This window comes from Symphalangus syndactylus, chromosome 5, assembly GCF_028878055.3.
Source record: "Symphalangus syndactylus isolate Jambi chromosome 5, NHGRI_mSymSyn1-v2.1_pri, whole genome shotgun sequence".
NCBI classification, from domain to species: domain Eukaryota; kingdom Metazoa; phylum Chordata; class Mammalia; order Primates; family Hylobatidae; genus Symphalangus; species Symphalangus syndactylus.
The window spans coordinates 123,248,847-123,266,867 of NC_072427.2; the positions used below are offsets into that span (position 1 = coordinate 123,248,847).

At 36.1% G+C, this 18,021-nt stretch overlaps 1 protein-coding gene across 7 annotated transcripts in view; it reads left to right on the forward strand.

Moving 5' to 3' along the window:
- FAM227B (family with sequence similarity 227 member B) overlaps positions 1-18,021 on the forward strand; it is a 264,607-nt gene that overhangs the window by 98,763 nt on the left and 147,823 nt on the right. For all 7 annotated transcript variants that reach the window (XM_055279047.2, XM_055279050.2, XM_055279048.2 and 4 more), the window contains one exon: positions 14,585-14,722. In XM_055279047.2, coding sequence (XP_055135022.1) covers positions 14,585-14,722 — 138 coding nt within the window. The remainder of the gene's footprint in view (positions 1-14,584; positions 14,723-18,021) is intronic.

The following is an 18,021-nucleotide window of genomic DNA, read 5'->3' on the forward strand; positions in this document are numbered from 1 at the left end:
AGCAGTATGACAACAGACTAATACAGTAAATTGGCACCAGGAGAGCAGGGTACTATTAAGATACCCAAAAATGTGGAAGCAACTTTGGAACTGGATAACAGGCAGAGAGGTTGGCACAGTTTGGAGGGTTCAGAAGAAAACATAAACATGTGGAAAAGTTTGGAACTTCCTAGAGACTTGGAGGGCTCAGAAGACAGGAAGATGTGGAAAGTTTGGAACTTCCTAGAGATTTGTTGAATGGCTTTAACTGTCAGCATTTTAATGCTGATAGTGATATGGACAATAAAGTCCAGGATGAGGTGGTCTCAGATGGAGATGAGGAATTTATTGGAAACTGGAGCAAAGTGTTTCTTGCTATGCTTTAGCAAAGAGACTAATGGCATTTTCCCCCTACCTTAGAGATCTGTGGACTTTGAACTTGAGAGAGATGATTTAGAGTATCTGGCAGAAGAAATTTCTAAGCAGCAAAGCATTCAAGATGTGACTTGGGTGCTCTTGAAAGCATTCAGCTTTATGTATTCACAAATATATGGTTTGTAATTGGAACTTACCTTTAAAAGGGAAGCCAAGCATAAAAGTTCAGAAAATTTGTAGCCCAATAATGCGACAGAAAAGAAAATCCCATTTTCTGAGGAGAAATTCAAGCCAGCTGCAGAAATTTGCATAAGTAATGAGGAGCCAAGTGTTAATTGCCAAGACAATGGGGAAAATATCTCCAGGGCATGTCAGAGGTCTTCACAGCAGCCCCTCTCATCACAAGCTGGGAGGCCTAGGAAGAAAAAGTGGTTTTGTGGGCTGGGTCCAGGGCCTTGCTGCCTTGTGCAGTCTTGGGACTTGGTGCCCTGTGTCCCAGCCATGGATAAAATGGGGCCAACATACAATGTACAGCTCAGGACATTGCTTCAGAGGGTGCAAGCCTTGGTGGCTTACACATGGTGTTGGGCCTGAGGGTGCACAGAAGTTAAGCATTGGGGTTTGGTACCTTCTGCCTAGAAATTAGAGGATGTATGGAAATGCCTGGATATCCAGGCAGAGGTGTGCTGCAGGGGTGGAACTCTCATGGAGAACCTCTGCAAGGGCAGTGTGAAAGGGAAATGTGGGGTGAGAATCCCCACACAGAGTCCCCACTGGGGTACTGCCTAGTGGAGCTGTGAGAAGAGGGCCACTGTCCTCTAGACCCCAGAATGGTAGCTCCACTGACAGCTTGCACCATGTGCCTTTAAAAGCCACAGACACTCAATGCCAGCCCGTGAAAGCAGCCAAGAGGGAAGCTGTACCCTGCAAAGCCACAGGGGTGGAGCTGCCCAAGGCCATGGGAGCCCATCTCTTGCATCAGCATGACGTAGATGTGAGACATGGAGTCGTAGGAGATCATTTTGAAGCTTTAAGATTTGACTGCCCTGCTGGATTTCAGACTTGCATGGGGCCTGTAGCCCCTTCATTTTGGCCAGTTTCCCCCATTTGGAACAGGTGTATTTACCCAATGCCTGTACCTGCATTTTATCTAGGAAGTAATTAACTTGCTTTTGATATTACAGGCTCATAGTCAGAAGGGACTTGCTTTGTCTCAGATGAGATTTTGGACTGTAGACTTTTGAGTTAATGGTGGAATGAGTTGAGACTTTGGGGGACTGTTGCAAAGGCATGATTGTATTTTGAAATGTCAGGACATGAGTTTTGGGAGGGGCCAGGCATGGAATGATATGGTTTGGCTGTGTCCCCCACCCAAATCTCGTCTTGAATTGTAGCACATAATCCCCATGTGTCATGGGAGGGACCTGGTGGAAAATAATTGAATCATGGGGATGGTTTTTTTCCATGCTGTTTTCATGATAGTGAATAAGTCTCCTGAGATCTGAAGGTTTTATAAAGGGCTATTCCCCTGAACATGATCATTCTTGCCTGCTGCCATGTAAGACCTACTTTTGCTCCTCCTTTGCCTTCTGCCATGATTGCGAGGCCTCCCCAGCCATGTGAAACTGTGAGTCCATTAAACCTCTTTTTTCTTTATAAATTACCCAGTCTTGGGTATTTTCTTCATAGCAGTATGAAAATGAACTAATACAGTGTTCTCCCAACAGTTTTGAGCATAATTCCCTTAGCTTTTCACTCAGGTCATGACCATCAACCTGTAACTTTAATTGTTCTGAGGAGTACTGGCATTCAACATCCATAGGCAGCCATCTTAAAAACCTATAAAAATACAAACCTCTATTTTTTAAGATAAAAGATCACCATGCTGGGGAGAGTGTAGGTTAATACGATAATTTTGGACAACTGCCAATATCTACTAAAGCTGAGCATATGCATACTTTTGGCACAGAATATGTATGACCTCCAGGTATATGCCCTATAGAAATGTACACATTTCTGTACACCGAAAAAAGTGCAAAATGTTCATATCAGGCCTATCTATAATCATCAAGACAGAAACTGTAAAAATGCCCATCAGTAATATGAAGTTTACATAAATTGCAGAATATTCATACAATGAAATATTACCAGAAATAAGAGTGAACAAATTATATCTATATACAACAATATGGTTAAATCACACAAACTTAGTTAAACAAAAAGAAAAAGCCAGACACAAGTGAGTAGATGCTGTATGAGTCTATTTATATAAAGGTCAACATCTATAAAACTGGACATAGGCGTGGGCAAGGACTTCATGTCTAAAACACCAAAAGCAATGGCAACAAAAGCCAAAATTGACAATTGGGATCTAATTAAACTAAAGAGCTTCTGCACAGCAAAAGAAACTACCATCAGAGTGAACAGGCAACCTACAGAATGGGAGAAAATTTTTGCAACCTACTCATCTGACAAAGGGCTAATATCCAGAATCTACAATGAACTCAAACAAATTTACAAGAAAAAAACAAACAAGCCCATCAAAAAGTGGGCGAAGGACATGAACAGACACTTCTCAAAAGAAGACATTTATGCAGCCAAAAAACATGAAAAAATGCTCATCATCACTGGCCATCAGAGAAATGCAAATCAAAACCACAGTGAGATACCATCTCACACCAGTTAGAATGGCCATCATTAAAAAGTCAGGAAACAACAGGTGCTGGAGAGGATGTGGAGAAATAGGAACACTTTTACACTGTTGGTGGGACTGTAAACTAGTTCAACCATTGTGGAAGTCAGTGTGGCAATTCCTCAGGGATCTCGAACTGGAAATACCATTTGACCCAGCCATCCCATTACTGGGTATATACCCAAAGGACTATAAATCATGCTGCTATAAAGACACATGCACACGTATGTTTAGTGCGGCACTATTCACAATAGCAAAGAGTTGGAACCAACCCAAATGTCCAACAACGATAGACTGGATTAAGAAAATGTGGCACATATACACCATGGAATACTATGCAGCCATAAAAAAGAATTGAGTTCATGTCCTTTGTAGGGACATGGATGAAACTGGAAACCATCATTCTCAGCAAACTATCGCAAGGACAAAAAACCAAACACCGCATGTTCTCACTCATAGGTGGGAATTGAACAATGAGAACTCATGGACATGGGAAGGGGAACATCACACTCCAGAGACTGTTGTGAGGTGGGGGGAGGGGGGAGGGACAGCATTAGGAGATATACCTAATGCTAAATGACGAGTTAATGGGTGCAGCAAAACAACATGGCACATGGATACATATGTAACAAACCTGCACATTGTGCACATGTACCCTAAAACCTAAAGTATAATAATAAAAAATTAAAAAAATAAAAATAAAAGAGATAACTCATTATATCGACACTTAAAAAAAATAAATCTATAAAACTAATCTATTGTGTTAGTAGTGAGACTAATAGTTACCCTTGGAATGGATAGTAACTAGAACAGAGGACTCCTAGGTGCTCGTTATGTGAGCACTATATATTAAATTTGTAAAAAATTAATTGAGCTATACATTTATGATTTGTTCATTTTCTGAATATTTATATGAATTAACGAAAAGTTAAGTTGAAAACAAAGGCAATAGTAGCTGCAGTAAAGCCTCTATGATTTATTTAATCATTAATATCTTTGTATAGATTTCTCTTACACTGCTTTCTCTTACAGTTTATATCCATCAAGAATCACATGTTTTCTGAGTCTAATTCTCATAAATGATTTTCTCAATTTATATTTGTGACTCAAATAGATTTTTATCTTTCATTTGTGACTGTTTTGTGCTGGCAAAACCACTTGTTGAAAGAGTTTTATAAAACATATTTTTATTTCTTTGTTGAGGAAATGTTTGTATTACAGATGTAAAATACTAGATTCAATGTTCTCTTTAATGTATCATATATTCTTCTTCAGGATGAAGTAATCACTTTCTTAGGCTCTTCACAGTATACTGAGTTCCATTAATTTCATTAACAACTGGCTTTAGTTTTGGTTCATTTTTTCACAACTAAACTTATATACAATAAGAGAAAAAAAGGATCACAAGAGGCTGTATTAGTTTTCTATTGCTGCTGTAACAAGTTGCCATTTAGTGATTTATAACAACACAAATGTATATCTTACAGTTCTGGAAGTTAGAAGTCCAACTGGAGTAAAATCAAGATATTGACAGAGATGTGTTCCTTTAGAGGCTTTTTGGGAGAATCTGTTTCTTTGTAGCTTCTAAAAGCTCTCTGTATTTGCTTTATAGCCCTTTTCCATTTTCAAAGCCATAAGTGTCTGATCTCTTATCACTTCACTTTGACACTGACTGCTTTGCCTCTCTCTTCCACATGTAAGGATTCTTGTGAATTCATTGAGCCTGCCTGAACAATATAATCACCCTATTTTATGGTCAGCCAATTAGCAAACTTAATTCTGTCTTCTCCCTTTAGTTCCCTTTACCATATAACAAGTCATATTCATAGTTTTGGGGGATTAGAACATGGATGATTTTGAGCTACCTCTGCCCACCACAGAGACACATTAAGGTTTTGTATAACTGGCTAGACTATGTCACAAGCTTTATGACTGAATTCCACATCCCAGCCTTACAAAAAGCAAAATTAAAACCTGTGCCATTACTTATGGCTTCTGCCTAGGATTTAGATAGCTAAAAATATATTGCTCCCTCCCTTCTACCAAAAAACACTGAACTATCTGCAATTTCAAAACCTTTCCTGAACCCATCAGAGGTTGTAGGCACCAATCCAAAATCTATTTTAAAAAAAGTAGCCACCAAGCAGAGAGGGGATGCAAGCCTTGTTTACCTGGGGGAGATGCAGTACTTTGCCATAAAATCAAGTAAGAACAATTTAGCAGAAATTTTTAGTGAATTGCTAAAAGCTGAGCATAGATTAGTGTGCGGATAAAAGAGAAGTTGCCCTACATTTATGTTTTACACCATGGACCTCATAAGAAAGCTTAGGGATAGTGTGACAATCCTGAGAATGTCTGGGAGAATGGAAGAGCAGTCACTGAAGGAAAGGGATAAAGCCCCTACTTTGTGTAAAAAATAACAATAAAAATTTTTTTTAAGTATTGGCATGGGGACAGCATACCCTGTTGTCCTTAAAGAACTGGTGAAGACCTGATTTACCTACAAGAAAGAAGCAGAGAAAAAACCCTCTACTTCTGAGGCCAGGACTACATACTAGGTCCAAAATACTAGAGGTGTGCTACAGCTGGAGCAAGTCTGGATCATTGAGAAGACCCCACTCCAAGACACAGTAACATAGCCCATCACTGAGCTGATTCAGGGCCACGGAGGATATCCCATTGCCACCCATCTAACAAACATCAATTAACAAATATCAGCAGTTTATTTCTGAGAGAGGGGAAAGTAGTGTATAAAAATACTGTTTTTGAGAAGAAGGCACAAAGAGAAGATCTAAAGTTGATAGACAAACAGACAAACACAACAAAACACTTGTGGAATAATAGTTCCCATCCTAAGAGGAATTTGAAGCATATGCAGTACTAAAAGTAATAATAGCAACAAGAAAACATAAACACAGTTTATTCTAGACTAGATTTGGTCAGTTTCTCACACTAAATTTGAGCAAAAGAAGAAGCCCATTTTCAGGCATGAAAACTACTTACCTCATCTTTACTACACTACATAATATATTTGGTCTTCAACAAAAATTATAAGGTATGCAAAAAAGCCATAGAAAAAGAAAACATCATCAAGTGAAAAAGCAATCAACGGAATCAGTTTCAGGTAAGGCTCATATATTGGAATATCAGACAGGAAATTTGAAATAACCATAATTAATATGTGAAAGGCTTTAGTGGAAAAGGTGCATAACATGCATACTTAGATGTGTAATTTCAGCAGAGACATTGAAAACTCTAAGAAAGGATCAAATGAAAAACACATGAACAGAGATGAATGTCATTGACAAACTTATCACATAAACTTGTCACACCCAAGGAAAGAATCCATTAACTTGAACATAGATCAGAGAAATTACCCAAACTGAAACACAAAGAGAAAAAAAGAGTGAAAAGTACAGAACAGAGCATCCAAGAGCTGTAAGACAACCTCAAACTGTCAGGCATATATGTAATTGGAATCCCTAAAGGAGAAAAGAGAGAATATATTATAAAAGAAATATTTGAGAAGGTAATGGCTGAGATCTTCCTAAATGGAAAAGAGTAGTCTTTTCAAAAAATTGTCCTGGAGCTCATGGATATCCATAAGTTGAAAAATAAACTTTGATTCAAATCTTCTAACCTATGCAAAAATTAACTGAAACGGATTATAGCCGTAAGTGTAAAACTTAAAACTATAAAACTTTTGGAAGAAAGCATGAAAGACATTTTTGTGACATTAGGTTAGGCACAATTTCTTAGCTAAGACACCAAAGGCATACTGCATAAAAGAAAAATCTTGGCCGGGCGCGGTGGCTCAAGCCTGTAATCCCAGCACTTTGGTAGGCCGAGGCGGGCAGATCACGAGGTCAGGAGATCGAGACCATGGTGAAACCCCGTCTCTACTAAAAATACAAAAAATTAGCCGGGCGTGGTGGCAGGCGCCTGTAGTCCCAGCTACTCGGAGAGGCTGAGGCAGGAGAATGGCGTGAACCCGGGAGGTGGAGCTTGCAGTGAGCCGAGATCGCACCACTGCACTCCAGCCTGGGGGACAGAGAAAGACTCCATCTCAAAAAAAAAAAAAAGAAAAAGAAAAATCTTGACAAATTGTATTTAATCAAAATTAAGAACTTCTGTTACTCAGCAGACACTGTTAATAGAAATGAAAAGAAAATTCACAGCCTGGAAGAAAACACTGGTGTATCATATTTATAATAAAAGATTTGTATCGAGACATATGAAGAGCTCAAAACTGACTGAAAAGAAATCAAACATCTCAATTTAAAAATGGGTGAAATATTCAAATGAAATAGGAAGAGAGGAAGTCATATTATGTCTGTTTGCAGATGACATGATCCTATATTTAGAAAACCGCATAGTCTCAGCCCCAAAACCCCTTAAGCTGATAAGTAACTTCAGCAAAGTCTTAGAATACAAAATCAATATACAAACATCACAAGCATTCCTATACATTAGCAAGACAAGCAAAGAGCCAACTCATGAATAAACTCCCATTCACAATTGCTACAAAGAGAATAAAATACCTAGGAATACAGCTAACAAGGGACATGAAAGACCTCTTCAAGGAGAACTACAAACCACTGCTCAAGGAAATAAGAGAGGACACAAACAAATGGAAAAACATTCTATCCTCATGGATAGGAAAAGTCAATATCGTGAAAATGGCCATACTGCCCAAAGTAATTTATAAATTTAATTCTATTTCCATCAAACTACCATTGACATTCTTCACAGAATTAGCAAAAACTACTTTAAAATTCAGATGGAACCAATAAAAGAGCCCACATAGCCAAGACCTTCCTAAGCAGAAAGAACAAACCTGGAGGCATCACACTACCTGACTTCAAACTATCCTACAAGGTTACCGTAACCAAAACAGCAAAGTAATGGTACCAAAACAGACATATAGACCAATAGAACAGAATAGAGACCTCAGAAATAAGACCACACATCTACAACTATCTGATCTTTGGCTAACCTGACAAAAACAAGCAATGGGGAAAGGATTCCCTGTTTAATAAGGTGCTGGGGAAACTGGCTAGCCATAGTGCAGAAAACTAAAACTGGACCCGTTCCTTATACCTTATATAAAAATATAACTCAAGATGGATTAAAGACTTAAATGTAAAACCAAAAACCATAAAAACCCTAGAAGAAAACCTAGGTAATACCATTCAGGACATAGGCATGGGCGAAGATTTAATGATGAAATTGCCAAAAGCAATTGCAACAAAAGCTGAAACTGACAAATGGGATCTAATTAAACTAAAGAACTTATGCACAGCAAGAGATCATCAGAGCAAACAGGCAACCTACAGAATGGGAGAAAATTTTTGCAAGCTACCCATCTGACAAAGGTTTAATATCCAGAATGTACAAGGAACTTAAACGAATTTACAAGAAAAAAAAACCCATCAAAAAGTGGGCAAAGGATATGAACAGACACTCCTCAAAAGAAGATATTTATGTGGCCAACACATATATTAAAAAAAACTCAACATCACTGATCATTAAAGAAATGCAAATCAAAGCCACAGTAAGCTATCATCTCACACCAGTCAGAATGGTGGTTATTAGAAAGTCAAGAAACAACAGATGTTGGTGAGGCTGTGGAGAAATGGGAACACTTTTACATTGTTGGTGGGAATGGAAATTAGTTCAACCATTGTGGAAGACAGTGTGGCTTTTCCTCAAGGATCTAGAATCAGAAATACCATTTGATCCAGCAATTCCATTGCTAGATATATACTCAAAGGAATATAAATCATTCTATTATAAAGATACATGCACATGTATGTTTATTGCAGCACTATTCACAACATCAAAGACATGAAACCAACCCAAATGTCCATCAATGATAGACTGGATAAAGAAAATGTGTTGCATATACACCATGGAATACTATGCAGCCACAAAAAAGAATCAGATCATGCCCTCTGCAGGGACATGGATGAAGCTAGAAGCCATCATCCTCAGCAAACTAACACAGGAACAGAAAACCAAGCACCTCATGTTCTCACTCATAAGTGGGAGTTGAACAATGAGAACACATGGACACAGGGAGGAGAAAAACACACACCAGGGCCTGTCGAGGGAGGAGAGGGTGAGGCAAGAGAAGGGAGAGCATCAGGACAAATAGCTAATGCATGCAGGGCTTAAAACCTAGGTGACAGCTTAGGTGCAGCAAACCACCATGGCACATGTGTACCTATGTAACAAACCTGCACATTCTGCACATGTATCCCAGAATGTAAAGTTAAATAAATAAATAATTAAAAAAATAAATATTTGAATAGGCACCTCATCGAAGAATTCATATGAACCTAAGAACATCATCTCAATTATTGGCATAGCCATAATAATTCTGGAAGATTGTGGGTAATGAAAAGGGACAAAAAATAATTCAGAAAGAAATGTACAACTCTTAGTAATTAATAGAAGAAGCAAGCAAAAAAATGAAATCTAGACAGATACAAACGATTTAAATAACATGATTAACAAACATGAAGTAATATATACATATAGAACACTACAATTGAAAAATACACATTACTTCCAAACACAAAATATTTTTAAAAATTCTTTTTATATTCAGCCAAAAATCAAACATTTCCAGCTTTCAAGAGATTTAAATCATATGGAATCGTTCACTGAATGCAGTGCAATACGTTAGAAACTATGACCAAAAACTAGGAAGTCTTTATGTAAGTTGAAAATTAAAAATATGTGCCTACGTGTGTGACTATGTAACAAACCTGCACGTTCTGCATATGTACGCCAGAACTGAGAGTATATTAATAATGAAAAGAAATATGTGCCTAATAACATGCTCATTTATCTAAGCCTCCACCCAGTTCTGTTCCCTTGCTGGAGAGGCATTGTGATCACTGGGTATATACCCAAAGAAATATAAATCATTCTATTATAAAGACATGTACATGTATGTTCATTGCAGTACTGTTGACAATAGCAAAGACATAGAATCAACCCAAATGCCCATCAATGATAGGCTGGATAAAGAATATGTGGTACATATACACCACGGAATACTATGCAACCACAGAAAGGAACAAGATCATGTCCTTTGCAAGGATATGGATGCATCTGGAAGCTATTTTCCTGAGCAAACCCAGGAACAGAAAACCAAACACTGCATGTTCTCACTTATAAGTGGGAGCTGAACGATGAGAACACAGGGACATATGCAGGGGAACAACACACACTAGGGCCTGTTGGGGATGCAGAGGGAGGGAGAGCATCAGGAAGAATAGCTAATGGATGCTGGGCTTAGTACCTAGGTGATGGGGATCTGTGCAGCAAATCATCATAGTACACGTTTACCTATGTAACAAACCTGCACATCCACACATGTTCCCTGGAACTTAAAAGTTAATGAAAAAATAAAATAAGAAATATGTGCCTACTAACTCGATCTTCAAAGAAGATATCATAATGGAAATTAGAGAAATGGAAACTAGTTTTGAACAAGTTGACATGAATAAATACTATGTCTCAAAATATACAAGATGACAGCTAAGGTTCTTGGAAAGTAATTTATGGCCTTTAATGTGTATTTTCAAAAAAGAATAAAGACTGAAGACCAGTGATCTATTTAAGCATCCATCTCAAATGGGAAGAAACCAACCCTTCAGAAGCCTTTTTGTTTTTGACATCTCAATTCTCTATATTATATTCAAAAAGAGAAAACAGAGAGAAAGAAAAGTAAGAAATAATCAAAGAATTACTTCAAAAAGTTTTCCATGCTTGAAAAACTTGAGTTTCTAGTTTGAAAGAGATTATCTAGTGCTTAGGACAATGGATAAAAATTGCTGTATGCCACAGTAAATTGTTGTGAGTCCTTAGAACCCAGAGAACAAAAAGAAAATGCTAAAAAAAAAAAACTTCCAGAGAACAGAAAGATTAAGAAACAGAAAAACTATCATCAGAGTGAACAGGCAACCTACACAATGGGAGAAAATTTTTGCAACCTACTCATCTGACAAAGGGCTAATATCCAGAATCTACAATGAACTCAAACAAATTTACAAGAAAAAAACAAACAACCCCATCAAAAAGTGGGCAGAGGACATGAACAGACACTTCTCAAAAGAAGACATTTATGCAGCCAAAAAACACATGAAGAAATGCTCCTCATCACTGGCCATCAGAGAAATGCAAATCAAAACCACAGTGAGATACCATCTCACACCAGTTAGAATGGCCATCATTAAAAAATCAGGAAACAACAGGTGCTGGAGAGGATGTGGAGAAATAGGAACACTTTTACACTGTTGGTGGGACTGTAAACTAGTTCAACCATTGTGGAAGTCAGTGTGGCGATTCCTCAGGGATCTCGAACTAGAAATACCATTTGACCCAGCCATCCCATTACTGGGTATATACCCAAAGGACTATTAAATCATGCTGCTATAAAGACACATGCACACGTATGTTTAGTGCGGCACTATTCACAATAGCAAAGAGTTGGAACCAACCCAAATGTCCAACAACGATAGACTGGATTAAGAAAATGTGGCACATATACACCATGGAATACTATGCAGCCATAAAAAATGATGAGTTCGTGTCCTTTGTAGGGACATGGATGAAACTGGAAACCATCATTCTCAGTAAACTATCGCAAGGACAAAAAACCAAACACCGCATGTTCTCACTCATAGGTGGGAATTGAACAATGAGAACTCATGGACACAGGAAGGGGAACATCACACTCCGGGGACTGTTGTGGGGTGGGGGGAGGGGGGAGGGACAGCATTAGGAGATACACCTAATGCTAAATGACGAGTTAATGGGTGCAGGAAATCAACATGGCACATGGATACATATGTAACAAAACTGCACATTGTGCACATGTATCCTAAAACCCTAAAGTATAATTAAAAAAAAAAAAAAAAAAATTTATAGAAAAAAAAAAAAAAGAAACAGAATTGTATCATCCCTTTTATCAGCTACTTTGAAAGATGGAAGAGAATGGAACAATGTCTTACAAATTCTAAGGGAGAATTATTTATAACCTAGGACCTTAGACCCAACCAATTTGTCAAGTAAGTGTAAAGATGAACTAAAGACATTGTTAACTTATATACATCTTTTCTCATCAAGTTATTGGAGAAAAAACCACTAAAATAAGGCGTAAATTAATGAAGAGGTTAAGATGAGAGTCAAGAAATGGAGGCTTTAACACATGAGACATGTAAATTGAATCTCCAAAATATTGGTGAAGGGAGCTCCCTAAATGATAACTGCACAGGCCTAATGAAAAAATTTGTTCAGATTCGAGCACATTGGCAGGCTTTGGGAGAGATGTCTCCAAGAATATTAAACTGAAAGTTTCTATAGTGCATCTGAATATATTCAAAGGCAATTTAGACAATAGTGGGGGGAACAGTTTGGAGCTAAGTTAATTGTAAGTACTTAGAACATAAGAAAACAAAAACATCCAACAATTATTAACTTCAGATAAAGAAATTTTCTTAAGAAAATAAGTATAGCAGATTCATTTTTAAAGTCTCAATTCTCCACATTATTCTCTATATTCAAAAAGAGAAAACTGGTTCAGCTGTCAGCAAGATTTTATATAGTTATAATAATGTAAATGCTGATATTCACACAGTGAAAATTATAATGGTTGATATTACGTAAAGACTAGAAAGTTAGCTTGTATGTGGTGATAATGGGTTAGGATGGTGAAAGATCGTTAAATCTTTATCTTCCCTAGTTGGACGTCAATAGATAATGCCTAAAATTAACACATCAAAATGTAACAATACAGCCCTTTTTTGTGTGTGCTATGGTTATGGGTCCCAAATAAAGATAGTTGTTTCTGGGAAACAAGATATGGTCTTGGGGATGTGTGAGGAACTATGAGACTTTGGAAATTAAACAAATAGTTTGACATATAGTTTCACTCTTTAAATTATATGTCTGTATAAATTTTATAAAATGAAAAATGAAAATTCGAATATATGTAAGTTACCAAATAATTGCAAAGACATTTTAGGTTTTTACCTCCTTTATTTTATGTGCCATTTGTTTCTAAATCCTGTAGGATAACAATTTCCTAGGAAATACTTGAATAGATCCTACTAGAGTTTAGTTTTTTAAAATTGGCAATGTGAAAAGATGAATTTCAAGTGTTGTGGCTCTATATTAATATTCTTTGGAACAATTCATGTTTTGTGACCAGTTTGAATTAAAACTTGTAAATAATGTTGGAATGTAGTCTGATATCAACCAGTGGCTAATTTGCAAAAAAAAGAAGTAACAGTGAAACTAACTTATATTAAGTGCTTACTATGGATCAGGCACCATGTTAAATAGTTTCAGGTCTGCCTTGATGGCAGACAGGGACTAGATTGAAATGACTTTTGTGCCCCTTGTGTCAAGCACATAGTTTGGTACATAGTAATCCCTCTCTCTCTTTATATATCAGGACCAAGTAGGGTTTATGCAATACTGGACAGTATTAACCATGTATTTTATTTTCTATATTCTGATACTTTGATATCTGGGACCTTGATGACCCTAGAAGGACTGCACTTCCTAGGGTTAGTTAATTCCTAGAGGCAACTTGCCCATGAGCATGTTTTTTAAATGCTTTTTGATTTTTAAACAAACCAACCAATTCAGAGGTCACACACAACCGTTTCCTTTATTTGGCTCTTCAACTCTGGGTCACTATCCACCTGCCCTAATCATCCCAGGACTAGGTACCAGACTAGGGATAGCTCCTATGCACTAAAGCCTGCTGAAATTAAACTAGTCAATCATAGGCCTTCTTGCCTTGCCTCTTCCTTCCTAAGGAAAGCACAATAAAGACTCCCCCACAGTTCTCCCCTCTTTCTCTGCCTCCTGACTGGCCCAAGGGCTTGCCCATGTGGCCCCCTGTGGCATGACATCCCCCTACTCTTGGGAACTGTGAGTAATAAACTGTCTTTACAAACGCAATCTGCTGATCTGTTGGCCTTACTATACTTCAATTTTTCTATTAATGCACAATATTTTAAAACACGCAATCTATCTAGAAGCACTCAAGTGAATCAAACTGAAGTCTTCTGCTAAATAAGTGGTAACTGTATCTAAAAACATTTAGCAAATTATAATTTGATGGCTCAGTCTAGTGAATAATCCTCATTGAACACTCACTACTGAGAAAATGTTGGCTACATTTATGAGCATGTTAGTTTATAGTCATAATTATTGTTAACATATAATATTAATAATAATATTAGTTCATATTTGTGTCGTACTTTCCCATTTACCAATACTGTAACATATATTTCAAAATAATTTATGTTATTCTCATTTTTATTGCTGAGGACACAGATGTTTAGAGTGGTTAGATGACTTATCTAATCCTACGCAGCTTAAAAGGAACAAAAAAGGAACTTTTTTGTTGTGAGGCTGAAGTGTATAATTATCATAAAAATGCTTTGACAAATTAAAAGATATTTTCAAAATCCAAATTTATTTGGCTAAATACGTATTTTATATTAACAGGTTTAAAACCTCAAAAAGGCTTTTGGACCCACTGGAAACTGAAAGAACTCTCCACAACCACCATTCATGGTAGCAAAAAAGCACCTGCAAAATCAGTAAAGGAAAGAATTTCAGACAGTCAAGAACGTATATCAACTAGTAAGTAAAGTTTTTGTATACTGCAAAATTGAATAGGTAGCAAAAATCAATTAATTTATTTATTAGGCAGAATTTTCTAATGATTTATTTTTTGGTGACGGCCTTAAAATAACATTTGATTTATAGGTTGATGTTATAGTGGTACATACTTAAGTCCTTTTTCCATTTGCCTGTTACAAAATAATGATTTTTTAAAATTTTTATCCTTTTTGTCTTTATGTATACTACAGATATTCTCACTTACTTGTATTGCTAACTGGTTAATCATGTGTTGTCTCAATAGATAAATTTACATTTTTTATTTTGTTCATTTAAATTATATTTTCTTTAGGGTTTCAGTTTTGTGGTGTGTTTGTCAAGATTTAACTAAGATTATAAAAATACCTACCTATATTTTTTCTAGTATTTTTAAATTTCCATATAAATTTAACTCTTTGTTATAAACAGCATAGTTGCATTCCAATATGATGGAGTTTTTTTTCCAAATGATCCATTTATTAAATAGTCCACTTATAGCCTACTTGAAATACCAGTTTATTTACATTTTATTACTCTTTTCTGTTCCTTTGAGCCACGTGCCAAATTCTTGTGCCAGGACCAAAGTCCTCAGTTACTCTACATTAATAAGCTTTGTAAGGCGAGTTTATTTCTCTCCTGTTTATGCTATTTCTTTAATACTAAACATAAGTCTAATGCTCAGGTCTCATGTCTGACCAGTTAAATCAGAGTCTAGGCTTAGTAATGTTTAAAGCTCCTCAGTGCCTCAGATGATTTCATGTGCAGGCCATGTTACAAACCACTAATGCAGAGGGAAATACCTTTCTAACCTATACCTTGATATAGGCCACGGAAGAGGAGGAATTAACCTACCCAGCCTACTCTTTGGGAAGTTATTCTTTAGTTAATCTTTGATTCTAGAATTATTTAATTAGTTAATTATTCTTCTTCAGATCTGAGAATTTTGAATTTAGAGCATCAGTGTTTTAACTGTGGTTTTCTGTATTCCTATCGCAGTATATATCATCCAATATGATTTCTATCTTTTATTAGTTACAGGAAATTTTCTAGTTTGCTGTCACCCTCAGTGTTTTACCAAAACTTCGTACATATTTGTTATGGGGGATGGGGGGCTATTTCTAGGGATTTCTAATAGAAAGAGTAATAGTCTACTATCTTTTTTTTGTTTTTTTTGAGAAGGAGTCTCACTCACCCAGGCTGGAGTGCAGTGGCGCAATCTCGGCTCACTGCAGGCTCCACCCGCCGGGGTTCACTCCATTCTCCTGCCTCAGCCTCCTGCGTAGCTGAGACTGCAGGTGCCCACCACCTCGCCCGGCTAATTTTTTGTATTTTTAGTAGAGACGGGGTTTCACCATGTTAGCCAGGATGATCTTGATCTCCTGACTATCTTGAGCCAATTTTGTTTATCTGTTTTGATTTCTCACCCTCACATGTGAATAACTAAATTGAGAGTATTTTGTGAACTTTCCATTTTTTTTTAAGTAACAGAAAAGTGGTAAGAATAGCATAAAGAACTCCTATATATCCTTTACCTACCAATTATTTATATTTTGCTTGTTCTTTAAATCATTCTCTTTCTTCTTTTTTCACATAAGCAATTAAAGATTAAATTTCCCTAAGCACTGCTTTAAGTGTGTTGTGTTTAGATATGTTGTATTTTATCACTTAATTAAAAATTTTCTAACATTTACTATAATTTCTACTTTGACCCATTAGTAGATCGAAGTAGGCTTATTTAGAAATGTATTGTTTAATTTCCAAATGTTTGGGACCTTTCTAGATATCTTAAAATTACTGATTTCTAATAAAAAAAAAAACTACTGTGGTCTGAGGACATACGCTGTATGATCTTTTGCAATGTATTGAGGCTTGTTTTATGGTCCAGAATGTGGTCTGTCTTGGTGAACATTCCATGTACACTTGAGAAGAATGTATATCTGCAGTTAGAAAAAATCTCAATTAGATCAAGGTGGCTAATAGTATTATTCAGCTCTTCTGTATCGAGTCAGCTAACTGTAGCCTGTGGATTAAATCTGGTGTGCAGCATGTTTTTATACATTCTATGAACTTAGAATGGTTTTTGCATTTTTAAGGGTTGTAAAAAACAGAAACATAAAACAAAATAAAGAATATGCGACAGAGACTACATTGGCCTGAAAATCCTACAATACTGACTTGCCTTTTATAGAAAAATTTTGCTCACCCTAGTTCTATGTCTTTATTGATATTTTATTTCATTCTATTAATTACTGAGGGGGGATATTAAAATATAATTTTAGAATTATCTATTTCTCCCTTTAATGTTATTGATTTTTGCTGTATCCATTTTTAAATTATTGAGCAAATATACTTTTATTAAGTTTTTCCTTTAATCATTATAAAATGTTCCTTTGTAGCTATGATAATTCTCTTTTTCTTGAGTTCATTTTGTCTAATCTTAATATAGACACTTCAGATTTCCTATGCTTATGGTATCTTTTCTCATCATTTTACATATAACTAGTTCATGTTCTTATATACTTTTTGTAAACAATCTGTAGTTGAGTCTTGTTTTTTTATTCAGGATGACAATCTCTTCACTTGAATTTGGAGTGTTACTTCATTTACATTTAATGTAATTATTGATATGATTAATCTTATTTCTACTAGTTTCTATTTGTTTTGAGATTTATCCCATCTGTTCTTTGTTTTTCAGTTATACTTTCCTGTCTTCTTTTGGTTAATTGAATATTTTTGTCATTCTATTTTAATTCCTCTATTGGCTATTTACCTATACCACTTTTGTATTTTTAGAGGCTGCTTTAATGCTTGCAAAATGCATTCTTAAATTATCAAAATACTATCTAAAGTTAATATTGTCCTACTTCACTTAAAATGTAGGACCTTGGAGCAGTGTAGTTACATATACACCCCCTTGTCTTTTTTGCTATTGTCGAATATATCTACATAAATGATAGCCTCACATTATATAGTGTCATGACTTTTGTTTCAAATAATTACGTTTTTTCAGCTTTTTTGAGATCTAATTGGTGTTCAATAAATTGCATATGTTTAAAGTGTAAAATTTGATGAGTTTTGATGCATGTATAAATCTGTAAAACCATTACAGCTCGAGCTAAAAAACATATCTATCTCTCTCAAAAGTTCCTTATGCTTTTTTTGTAATTCCTTCCTGCCACCAATCCGCAGGCAATCATTTATGTGATTTTTGTCACTATAGGTTAGAATGCAATTTTCTAGAATTTTACATAAGTGAAATTATAGAGTGCATGCTGTTTTTC